Below are 12,844 nucleotides of genomic sequence, written 5' to 3'. Positions count from 1 at the left end.
TATCTTGGTGCATATTTTAAAGACTTGCTGTAATTAATTCATGTACCATCCCCACAAAGGATAATCATACAAACAGAAACAATTATGGATATAATATAGAATTCTGCATGCAACTTTTAAAATACATTTTTTTAAAAAAATAACACCGCACTCTGTCATGCAATTCTCACGTTTTAGTATTTTCCCTTGTACTATGAAAAGTTCACCTGCATCTCTTTGCACGTTCTGCAGTGCGCCAAGGAAGGAAGCCTTTTGTGCCTGGTGGTAGTGGTTTTGGTGAATAATTATCTTTCACAGATGGATTTTTCTTCCCAGGACTCACAGACTTTTTAGATGTCAATCCTGTATTGGACAGCAGCAATGGTTATTTACATATACAGTCCGAGTTGACAGTTCCTAAATAAGAGCTCCAATGTAACAAAAGGAACTCTAGGAAATCCACCTTTCAATCTAATTTTGCTAGACTGCTCATGAGCTAATTTTTGTTTTGCTTCTCAAAGGGATGGCAAGTTCATCCGTTTGCAATTACAAGCTTACATGTTTGACTTCTGTCAGGTTGGTCTAAATAAAAGCGTTATTTAACAAGGAAGCAAAGTTTTGCTGCTAAAGAGATTTATTCGTGCTACTCATTTCAGATACCTAAATCAAGTGTCTACAGCGGGAGCTTAGGCAGCCTCATTTTCTACATGGGATGCCTGTGTGCTTCAAATGGCCCTCTAGTGGCCTTAGTGTGAAGAACGCTGGTTCTGTAATTGACAAGAGGCTTGAAAGCTAAAGCTGATATTCACAATGATCGCTTCTACAGAACACTAGAAACGCCTTCACGTAAGAGTAAGAGGAACAAAAAAGAAAAGTTATATACATTAGTCCAGTCTTTTGTGGCTGTTTTTAAGCCATACGCTAACACACAAAGGAGATTCAGGATGAAGGTCCAAGGCAGATGCTCACTCTACCTCGTCAAAAACTACCAAGCCCAGAAATCTCTTCACCTGATATTTCAAATAGTTAAATGAGCGAGAACTCAGGTTACTGTTTTTGAGAATAAAATGAATTCTGTATTGTGCTGAAAGGCATAACTGCGGTAACAGGATTCCATATTTTAGTTTGATCTCAACCACTAAACAGGATAAAAAGGAAGAGTTCCAACTCCCCTCCCTCTTTTTTTTAAACCTCTAAGTTAGACATTTTCTTCTTCTTCTATTACCCACAATGCATTTGTGCAACAGATTTCAATTTGATTCATGCTTACCTCTCTGCTTCCAGATAACTAAAGCAAGGATGAAAGACAGCCAATGTATTACAGTGAGATTTTAATAACTTCTTGAGAATTAGGTAGCGTGTTACAGTTATCAGTATTTAGTTACAAAAATTCAACAAACCCATGTTATTTTAAATATACTATTTATAATAAGTTTACATGAAGTAAAGAAATCTTAGAACATTTTGTACATCAGTAAAAACTCACGCTTGCTTGTTCTGGCAGAGGACAGTCTGCTACAGAAAGGCTGCAACATCAAAAAAAACACAGACCACTCCCTGCCACCAAGCTTCCTAGAAGTGAACAGTTATGGGGAGGATGCCCTTGGAAAAAGTATACGCAATGCTTCAATGCACTTTATTCAACAAATCCTGCTTTTCCCAGCTACACATCTAACAACTGAAAACGAGATCAAGTTTGCCATTGAAATCACTGATGCTAGAAGAAGCATTAGCGAATTAAGAACCAATGGAATTTTCTTGGAAGTAGAAAAGCATTCTGCAAAACACTGACATTTAAACACATCATATTTTTTTAAATGAAAGTTTAACACTGAAGCATTGTTTTGTAGATAAAATTTGCTGTAATCAGAGAAAATAAAGACAGCATTACCAATACGAATAGTAGCTTTTCCTTTTCGACCACTTCCTAGGACAATAGTTCTTTTCTTTGGTCTAGTTTTCAAAGCATCCTTTGAAGACGGAGAAGTCAGCCACTTATACTGGAAATTTTTTTTTTTTTTAAGTATTTATTTTTAGAAAAGAAAGATAGGTTATTTTAGTAACTGATATTTCAGGAGGTGCTCATTTAAGACTAGTTTTCTTTGTCAAATATATAGAGACCACTGCTAGTTAAGGACAACTTAAAACTGTAAAATTAAGAAAAAGAAATCCCACAAAGCTGCAATTCAAACAAATTCAATACATGTTTGAAAGCCACATTATCAGCAAGTGTTCCCAGAACACCACTATAACATCCCATCCAATTTTTTCCCCCTTCTCCTGTGCAAAACACTTCCTTTTATAGTAACAAAAAATGGCATCAACCCTATAAAAAGGAAACTCTGGCTCTCGCTTTTCATTCTCTACAGAAAGCTGGCTTGCTAGGAATGACCAGCTCAAGCCAAAGTTCTCTAGAGTAATAAAAGCTTCCTTAATATGATTTTGTATTACCAGTAAAATAAATAGTAAAAACATGAAGCCTAATTTTCACTGCCTCTAATGAAAATTCGTCCTTACACAGTAAAAGCGTCCAAGCTAAAATTAAGACGCGGTGATAATCAAATGCAATTGCTGTGCTTCAGACTTGTTTTTCTTATGGTAACTGTTCTATTCTTAAAGGTTTCCCTTCTCTCAATAAAAATTTTATTTTTCTTCCAGACTCTTAAGTTATGCTGTCATTTGGATTTTTGTGTGTATCAAATGAGACCTAGTAGGAAGTCTACTATGAAAGTAACCCAAGAAACAGGGTTAGAGACCGAAATTCACTCGAGATTAACGCGAAGCTCATCTCAGACAGCTCTAAACCCCACATCACAGTACTAGCAGCAGTATGATTAAGTCATTCCCCTCAGGCTCCTTCTAATGCATTAGGAAGATTAAGCAGGATGAAGTTACTGTGCTCTAACTAACCAACTTTTGTTCAAATATATAAAAACACTTTTCTTGTCAATGACAAATTTGGACTCCAATTACTCCTGTATGAGTTTTGCTGGGTCTACAACTTGAGCTAGCTCCTGAGACAAGTAACTGTCATTTTCAACTACAGAAATCTTGAGACGGAAAGAGTAAAATTAAACTGTGAACTTTTCAAGGCCAGAACATCTTAATATTGTTTCATTGCACACATAAAAGAGCGGCTATACTTGGTTAAACCGAAAGTTCATCTAGCCCAGTAACATGTCTCTTGTTTAGGTATCAGCAGCTGTTAAACAATTTTGACTATAAGGATAGCAAGCATATTGTCATTTCTCAACGCCCTCCTAGGTCCCTAAGCTGGGACAATGGGGGCGTCTTGCATTGTAGACATCTTCAGTGGATTTTTCCCTTAAGCTATTCAGTCTCTCCAGGAAACTATGTAAACTTTTATCATTCACTACACCTAATCATACGTACAAGTATAGTCCACTATGCTAGAGCTACACTGTGCTGCTAGTGGAGCATAGAAGTCCTTTGTTTTAGCTGCCTTTCAAATTTATTGTAAGGTTTCCTATATTTAATGGCATCCATTAGTAGCGGACAGTCTTTCTTGCAGACTTGAAAGCCCAACCCAAAAGGCAAGCAGCTGTATGCAATTAAGAAGGAATGAAAAACCACCACTTCATAGGCAGAACTGGACGGAAGGGCTGTTGTGAACGGTAGCGAGCAAGCAGGTGATGGCCGTTACAAATAGCTTCTAACATACAATTACTTCTATATGTGCAATGACTTACTATGGGGCCATTCACAAGCCTACTTCTTTCTAAAGCAACACACAAGCACCTTAATGTATCTCCTACCTAAATATAACCGTGGAATTTACACAACAGGTACATAGAGTCTTTCAGATGGTACAGAATGCAGCTCTGTCACCTCTCATACATAAATTGTACATTCTACCCTGTGCATGAATTCTACTCATGAGAATTAGCAAAGTTAGCCTCCGGATGGTTAAAAAAAAGCTGAAACTAGAGGTAGCTGAAAGCAGAGGCAGTATTAATTAATTGACTATAATGCTAAAACTCTTTACAGAATAGCAAGAACTAAAGCTTTAGCTTCATTCAGAATTTAAGTACTATAGCACGCAACAGCTGAACAAGTCATTAGGACTCACACAAATATATTCTTTTTTTTTTTTTTTTTTTTGAACTCTTACATTCTGTTTTCGTAAGGCTGACTTTTCACTTTTCACAAAATGAAGGAGTCCTTGCAGCTCTTTCTGCAACAAAGCTTTATGACTAATTGTGCATCTTTGATACTTCTGACGTTTTACTCCCTGAAAGTCAGCAATAAAGTGCTTTTTGTCAGTACGGAGCACCTTCAGACACCCCCTCAAAGCAATTCAACTGTTTTCCTCTTCATAATATCCACAACTCTATAACTAAGCTCAAAACCAACTACAAATCCTAATATTAAAGTAAAAGTATCGTTTCAGTTTCAACAGAATGTTAACATCCAACACTAAACGTCTGTGTCCATCTGGCTACACAGGCGGATTACTCCATTCTGAGTGCCTGCACTGTTCCCATGATAAGCAGTAAATGTGCTATTTACAACAGCCTACTCATATGGCTTATAAAACCATGGATCAAGGTTACTGTGTTCTCAGCTGTGGAAGAGAGGTAAAAGTTACTCAGCAAGCTGGTGGTCAGTCATTTTTTATTTACACTGTTAACCAGGTATGCAAGATTACTAGTATTACCAGTACAACTTAGATACTCTACTACCTTGATGATTATAAAACAAGGGTCCTAAGCTGAGTGAACTTTCAGTATATAGAAATTTCCCAAAGAGTTGCCTCTTTTCAGAGTTCAACTTTCCATCCATCTTGAGCTACATTTTCTCCAGACAGATGCTATTTTCATGGAGTCCTTGCAACATTTTGCAAATGTTGATTTCATCTGCCAAGGAGAAAGAAGACTCTTTCACAACCAACCTCAGTTTCTCCAAAAGAGGTTGAAGAGGGGAACTGTATTAATCCCCAAGGAACTCTACACACAAACTTCTCAGTTTAGAGCTTATTCCCTACAGAGCCACAGCTCTGACTTTCAAGGCTTTTCAAAGCCAAAACAGCAATAAGTTCAGGAACAAGATTACTGCAGCTGTCAAAAAGCAAGAGCAAATGAGTGTGTACTCATTTGCTTGCTAACTCCTTCGGGAACAGATTCAGATTTTTGAGTTACAAACAAAAGATTCATTATTTAAACAACATATCCAGTCGTAAGTGTCCCAGATATTCAGTTTATGTAAGTTACTATAAACTCTCTACAGGATATTAGATAGAGATGGAAATGGGTACTGTACTTACTCAAGTTATTCAAGACTGTTCTTTCTAGTATTAACCATCAAAGAAACTACAGTTCAGATAACTGAAATTAAGTTTCTTTCTGTCATTAATTTATATAGCTAAGAATTAGTTATTTTCAAACTTAGTTTTAACTTGTGAATTCCTCTGCTTTTTAATGAAGTTGGTATTCAGGTGTTAAGAGAGAGACACATATCAGAAAACTTTCCAACAGCAGCATTAACTTATGTTCTAGGATAATGTGTAAGTGTACGCATACATTTCCATTTTTCTTATTAAACGAGTATCCTGTTTCTATTAGGTGAGATCTTAAATTACATAGTAAAGCATACAAAACACCCAATATAGCATAGTTCTTGTTGCTGCTAGTGCTGAAGCTTTTCCTTTTATAGCCTTATTTGTTTTTAAATGCTTTAAAATGCTTATGTTTATAACTGGCATAACTTCTGTACTTATTCTGAACAAAACTGACCTTATAACACACGCAATGCCAACTACAAAAAAAAATTACTACGAAATGCTTAACACATACCTCTGAATTAGCACTATTTCCATTCATAAGAACTCTTTCAATAATGCTTTTCATCAAAACGTGATCTAGAATGAAAGATCTTGTATCAAGAATTTCCTGTAGGAGACTTGTATTTATGCAAACAAATAGATTGTTCAATAAGTAGTACATGTTACCTGTCCTGCTCCCCACACAATTTTTTTAATACTTAGCAAAATGCTATCGCAGGTTTTTTTAACTTGAAATCAGAGCATTTCCCCGCCTCAGAAGAGTTACTGAAAAAATTCCACCGAGAAGATGACAAAGGGAGATACAGATACATACCAATTAAGGGATTTTTTCTTACGTCAAGTACCACTAACGTTGTATTGGCTTGAAGAGCATCAAATAGCGACTTTGCTCCTTCGTTGGATATTCCGCACTGCTGCAAGTCAAGTGCTAAAACGTTTAAGGAGGTGTAAAAATAAATGAATAAATGGATAGTGCAGTCAATAGCTCCTACAATTAATCCACCTCTACTGAACACCTCCATTTCACAGAATGGATAAGGCAATGTTACAGTCACAGCCACACGCACAAACGACAAAACTACTTTCAGAGGTGGAAATTGGAGATTTAGATCAGTTTTATAAACTAACATTGAGAAATATAACTATTAAACAACTGCAAAGGAAGGAACATCAAACCACAATCGTCTGAACCACCAAATCACTGTTCTTGAAAGTTACTACTACATGTAATACTGCTAGATATCAACTCATACAGCTGCCCGAAGTAGCTTAACACATACAAACACACAACTTAAGTCTGGAAAGCCTGAATCAGTGCTTCTTACCAGATATTGCTAGCGCAGATGAATACATTCTTCGGTTGCCATAAAAGAGTGCTCTCATGGCTTTTAGACTTATTTTTCCATGCTGTGCATGCATAATACGCATGCTGCCTGTACAGCGAGCTCAGATAAGCCACAAAAACGAATCCAATAGGTAACTGTTTGATTCTACGTACGTAACGCTGTGACTTCTATCATCAACATTCGAATCACTTAGTACATACATATGATACTACCAACTATGCATCCAGAATACTGAAGAGTTTTTGTACACTTTGAGTATTCAGATAAGAGAGAAAAAGAAATTTCTTTTGAAAAAAAAAACAACAAAAAAAACAAGTTATTCTTTGCTAATTAAAACGCTGAATTACTCATTTGGCTACATTTGCTATAACTGCCAAATGCAGGTTTTCCCCTCTACTATATCTTAGAATCAGTGTTTCACAATACCTTTCAGCCACAAGTCCTCTCCTAGGCATTCTGCAAAGGCACTAGCTCCTCTATCCCCAACAAGCATGTTGCAGTTGAAAGTAATGCGCCTCAAGCCTGTCATACAGTCCAGGTCAGGTCTCCTATAACGTAGGCTTTCAGCCCAAGCTTCATTATGTCTTTTCATTGCCTGGTGCTTTGCAAACAAGAAAGTTGTTATCAAAGAAAAGCCATTATTATGGATGAAGTAGTATTATTATATAAGTTGCACAATAATAAGAAGACAATAGGTTATTTTGTTTCTAATTAATGTTTAATAGCTGAGTGTTGATACATAAACAACTCAGTAATACCAATTCTGAGTTCAAGAAACAGCACGGTCACTCTTGAACACTGCAGTGAACTCATGCTTATTCCCATCTTTCAATTCACAATGTAAATTACTAAATATGTCTAGGAAAACTCTAAACATCTTACTACTTTTTGTCAGATAGACATTTTCAACACACCTTTAGCAGGAAACGTACACTACAAAATTATGTGCTTTACCACAGATCAACATTAAGATTAGTTAGAATAACACATTTATATTGGACTAGTAACAAGCTTACTAGTCAGCTAATTACTAGCCTCTAAACGGCAAACTCAATTTCATTATTTTTATATAATGCTTAGGTATAGTTAAGACATTTTGCAAGATTTGCATGTGACGCTGATGAAGGAAGATTTCTCCAAAACAGAGATGTCAGATGTTTATGGCTCTAATTAGAATTTGAAAGTAAAAGAAAGAGAATTAAACGTTTGATAATATAGGCAATTAATTCTTAAGTTCACCAAGTTAAAGAAAAATGTGACAATAACAAAAAAGTGGGTCTTCACATTCACTGCCATTTAAAAAAAAAAAAAAAAAAGAAAGAAAACTTAGTTATCCATGGCAGATGACCACATTTTAAGTTACAAGGAAACACTTAACAAGGTAAGAGAACATATCTCCAGATTACAGTACTCCTTACTTTGAACTCAGCTCTATTAACCCCACCCCAAAAACAAAACAAGCAAAAAAACCACCTATCTACATTCGTTACACAGTCTGTATATTTCTTATCAGTAATTACAAAAAAGAAAATTTCATTTATCAACGCATATCTAATACAGGTTGATACTTGAATCTGCTGCAATATCAAACAATATAGTCTTAATAGTCTTAACTGAATGTTCACTTTGAGCCTTATGAAAAATATTATATTAAAATCAGCTCAGCATTTAACATTCATGTTAAAGAGGATTCTCACAATGAAAATATAATTTTCTGGAATCCAGGAACATTGAGGCATTTCAGAAATTCAGGGGAAGCGGAGAAGCGGCAAGGAGACGGTTACTGTAGCTATGTCAGAGCCTGTCCTTTCCCTTAAGAGATGTCACATCAAAAACAGTATAGGGTAAAGTATTGCTTTTGTTATTACAGAAAAGCTGTATTTGTTTACAAGCCAAACCTAGCAATCATGTTTTTAGTTATTTAACTTCTTGTTAACATTTCTGGTTAAATTACCTTTAAAACATTTGCCATATGTTCTGCCCCTCGCCAGGTAAGGCTACATCCTGTGAAATTTATGCATCTGATACTAGCAGAATTCTTCACACTCTGACAGATTACTAAAGACAACAAAAGTATTTGTTATGTACAGGCACAAAACAGCCAGACCATCAGAACAAACACATTTTCTCACCGCTGCATTAAGAAGCTGAGTTAGCTTTAATAGGTAAACCCTTTGACACAGAACTAGTGTTGAAAAACAAAATAAACTTATACATTTAAAATAAACTTAATACATTTAACCTCTGTAATTTCAAAAGATTAAATATTTCTGGAGTAAGTATTTAGCAAAGACTGTTTGAACAAGGTAGAACATGTTTTGTTTTATTTTACTTGTGTAAACATGAGCAAATCAAGAAAAAACTCATTTCAAACTTAAAAAGATTACTTTGTTTTAAATAAAAGTCTAATCAACGTTAACTAGTAAGTCTGTTTTCTAGCATCAGGTAAACATTCAAGTTTTTAAATACTGTAAAGCCATGTAAAATAAAATAAAGATGGTTATTTTTAATCAGCGTGAATAAATTTAAAACGAGAATGTAAATACTGAAAAGCTTAGTTTTACCTATTGAAAGCTTTAAAAAGGAGGGCAGAAGTATGTTTATGCCTTTACCAGTCACCTCACAAGACCAGTTATTTTTCTTTTATTTTGAAACTAACTTACTTTCTAACCCTCCATCTCCAATTGGACAGTGGGCTAGGGAGACGCTCTCCAGAGATGAAGTTTTGGCCAACCCCTGTAAAATAATAAAAAATATATATATATTTATGTTTTTAAAATGGCTTGAAAAGCAACAACAACGTACAAATAGAGAAAAGATCAAGACATCCAAATTGCTCAGCACAAACACTTAATGCTCCTGGACAGATGCAGAAGGGCCTAAAGCTGTGAGGAAGCTGCTTTGTTTAGCACAGGAGGGGCCTGAGCCTGCAAGAAACAAGCAGCCACCTCGCTTCCTAGAAGCCACTAATGAGCACACTGCAGTAGCTCCAACGGAAGCAGCTCTCCAAAGCACGCTGTCTTACTGGAGCTCGGCAGCTTTTCTTCTGTCATGACCGTGCACAGCAGGGTCAGTCACAGGCATAAGTTCTACACCTCAGACATGCAGTAGGGATGCTGAAAGAACCCTCCCATAAGGGTTCTGCTCCTTGACAAATTAGGGCAAGAGAAAGTTACATGATTTTGGTTAAACACTAGGTTATACCAAGTGTCTCAGCAGAATGGTTCTCACACAGAAGAACACAAAGATGTATTTCAAAACAGGCACATCCCCAGCTGTGACAACTACACATAAAATGATTTCCTACTTCCCTAGGTTCTAATCCTAGGTTTCGTTTAATAATTGTATACCAGCGCATTCTCACCTTTGTTAAAAGTATTAGATCTCTCTCTCTCAGAAGCAACCCCTGCAGTTCCAAGTTTTTTAGTACATCTGATATACTCAGACAGCCTTTGACAGCTTTGCATAGTTGACCAGTCAAGTCTTTTGATCGAATTGCAGGAATTCTCCTTCTGAAGTAAGTTCTATACCTTTCAACACCTAGTAAACAACAGAAATGAAGAGCAGTAACATCCAGTCCATATTGACTTGACAGCTATCAAAAACATACCTCTTTTTTGCCGCTGTTCTTAAACAGAAAGAATTCCTTAGCTATTACAACTCTCCCCCTTCATGCATTCAATCACTCACAAGATTTATACAAAGAGCTTTAACGTACATCAACATAATTATCATCTAGAGCCATCAATACAAACCTGATTCTCCGAGACCCTGCTGATGAAAACTTCTTACTGCAATAGAAGTCAGCGTCTTATTATGCCTGACAGCATTTAGAAGCGGTGCCCAGTCAGCAGCTTTGATGCGATCTACAGTTAGATCGAGAGCACCCTGGTTCAGATTGGCTTTCACAGCTTTCAGTGGGACAGAGCCTTGAACAGCACACAGATGCTCATAATGAGAGTAGAAATCCAGCAGGCACTGTCTTCTTACTTTGACCGAGTCAATCATTTCTCACAGGTGATAAAAGCCTCTCTAAAATGAGGGAGGAAAAAATATATCAAATTTTTCCCATATGCAACTGATTTAGTGACATAATCTCAATTCAACACGCATACTCAAAACATGAGAATGCACGAGTATAGCCGTGCAACTCAGTGTCTCCAACACGGCAAGTAATGCTGAGGTTGAACGTGGAAGTACAGCTGAATGGGTAAGAAAAAGAAACGCTACATTTTTGTTCTCCTCAACAAAAGTACACCTCCAAGAGTATGGGGGAACATGTCCAATGTTCCAGGACTAACTAGTGTAAAGACTTTCCTCTTAAAATTTAATTTTTTAACGTATAGTGTCTGCAGGCTACTTAAAAGCCCACTCCCTGACCCAGCACCAAGGAATATTAAGGTCTCTTCGAAACACCATTTACATCTTCAGAACTACTTGTCAGCTTTTCCACTGCTGCAATCAAAAGTCTGAATTCTCGTAATATAAAATAAAACAAGTGTTTCCCTTATTGCTTTTGCATACTTTATGCCTGGCCCTAGCATTCAAGTTTAGCACACTTGAGGGTAGAAAAGAAGAGGGGACAAACTCAGAGACACATAATAACTTCCATCTCAGAAATAACTACATAAATTAAGGCTCTTCAGCATGGAAGTTAGTGGGAATGACAAAATCGTACAAAATCGCGACTGGCTTAGAGAACATTCAGGGAAGAACTTTATCTGCTATCTCTTTCAATACAGAGGCAAAGGAGCATCAGATGAAACTAGCAGGTAGCAGACTGAGGAGAAACAGAGCACATGGCAAAACTGGGAAACTCAACTGCATGCTAGTTTTCAGAAAGCTAGGAGTTCATAGGGATTCCCCCTCCCCTCCCCCCAAAAAAACAGGTAGGCAATAGGTTAGGAAAAAAAATCCATACAAGACTACTGACCACAGAGACAACGACTCTACCCTAAAGCCTGAGCTGCAAGACAGGGACATATTCCGTGAAGCACTATTACACGTTTCCCCTCTGCTTACACACTTCCTCAAACACCTCCTGACCTGCAGGGGTGAAACATACTTTTTATTTGACCTGTACAAGCACTACATACAAGCATAAGCAGTATCCACTAAACACATGCAAATAAACAACTCTCTTTATACTTGGAAAAATATAGTATTTTATATCGCCGCACCCACTCAGAGCCAACCCAGCCAACTACTTCAGTGCTCTGCTTCCCTAACAAAGCACACTATCAAACCAGCATGCGCTGGGGACCGCGTTGCTCGCTGCCAAGCACGGAGCTGCAAGAGAAGAGACGGGGTGGGGGGGGAGATTGTCCCTTCCCCTCCTCCCCAGTACACCCCCTGCGCGCGCTCCCGCCTCGCCGGGCCGCCAGCCCCCCATCGCGGCCGCGTCCAGCACAGCCCCGATCGCTCAGGAGTCACCCTTCTCCCTGGCTCCTCCGCTGGCCACCGCGCCCCAACCGCAGCCCGCCAGCCCCTGAAGCGCGCCTCCGCCCGAGCCCGCCGGCGAGCCTCGAGGGAGCCTCCACCACCACCACCACCTTCTCCTCCTCCGCCGCCGGGCGCTGAAGCGCTGCTCCGCGTGAGGCGGTTTCCCTGGGATCCCAACCGTCGCCGCCCACGTGGCGCTGGGGGCTGGCGCTGCTATTGGCTGCCACCCCAGAGCAAGCGGGCCATCTCCCCCGGCCAGCCGCCCGCCTTCGTACGTTCAAAATGGCCGCGCCCAACGGCCGCCTCGCCCCGCCCCGCCGAAGCGCTTCCCTCCCCCCTGCGCTGCAACCGTTACGGCGCGCGGGGGCGCGGCCTCCCCTGCGCCCGGCCCGGCCCGCTCCCTTAGCTGCGGGGGTGGAGGCGGGTCGGCGGGCTGCTGCCGCCTCGCCTCGCCTCGCCTCGGGGCCGCTGCCGCGGCTCTCCTGGCCTGCTCCGCTTCAGCCACAGCGACGAGCTGGCCCCCCCGGGACCGGCTCGTCCCCAGGCCTTGCAGCCCCCAGCCCTTGGGGTGGCCTTCTGCCTTGCACCCCGGGCACGCTGGCACCTGACGAGCGTACAGGACAGGTTTAGCTCTTTTAGTCATATTTCTTTCCTCCCCTCTCCGCGTGGACATAACGTGTTTTTAGACCACCGCAGGAAGCTGGACAAGGGGCATCTGGCAGAGGTTTTAGAGAGAAATTTCGCAGCCAAACAGAAACTACTGTTTCTCTTTCCT

The 12,844-nt window shown here is 39.4% G+C and overlaps 1 protein-coding gene across 6 annotated transcripts in view; it reads right to left on the bottom strand.

The window, feature by feature from the left end:
* LOC104140091 (centrosomal protein of 78 kDa) overlaps nucleotides 1-12,356 on the bottom strand; it is a 50,325-nt gene extending 37,969 nt beyond the window's left edge. Inside the window, exons 1-11 of one of the 6 annotated variants that reach the window (XM_068929045.1) lie at nucleotides 12,180-12,356; nucleotides 10,383-10,659; nucleotides 9,992-10,167; nucleotides 9,291-9,363; nucleotides 8,582-8,685; nucleotides 7,054-7,228; nucleotides 6,096-6,209; nucleotides 5,793-5,857; nucleotides 1,871-1,979; nucleotides 1,250-1,267; nucleotides 207-342 (exon numbers count right to left, since the gene is read on the bottom strand). In XM_068929045.1, coding sequence (XP_068785146.1) covers nucleotides 207-342; nucleotides 1,250-1,267; nucleotides 1,871-1,979; nucleotides 5,793-5,857; nucleotides 6,096-6,209; nucleotides 7,054-7,228; nucleotides 8,582-8,685; nucleotides 9,291-9,363; nucleotides 9,992-10,167; nucleotides 10,383-10,635 — 1,223 coding nt within the window. In that variant the 5' untranslated portion in view covers nucleotides 10,636-10,659; nucleotides 12,180-12,356. Of the gene's footprint in view, nucleotides 1-206; nucleotides 343-1,249; nucleotides 1,268-1,870; nucleotides 1,980-5,792; nucleotides 5,858-6,095; nucleotides 6,210-7,053; nucleotides 7,229-8,581; nucleotides 8,686-9,290; nucleotides 9,364-9,991; nucleotides 10,168-10,382; nucleotides 10,660-11,560; nucleotides 11,762-12,167 lie in introns of those variants that run through there. The other 5 variants (XM_068929042.1, XM_068929046.1, XM_068929043.1 and 2 more) reach the window with 5 other exon arrangements.
* Between the last annotated feature and the right edge of the window lie 488 nt (nucleotides 12,357-12,844).

This window comes from Struthio camelus, chromosome Z (assembly GCF_040807025.1).
Source record: "Struthio camelus isolate bStrCam1 chromosome Z, bStrCam1.hap1, whole genome shotgun sequence".
Taxonomy (NCBI): domain Eukaryota; kingdom Metazoa; phylum Chordata; class Aves; order Struthioniformes; family Struthionidae; genus Struthio; species Struthio camelus.
Note: the sequence above shows the minus strand (reverse complement) of the source record. Positions and strands in the feature narration are given on the sequence as shown.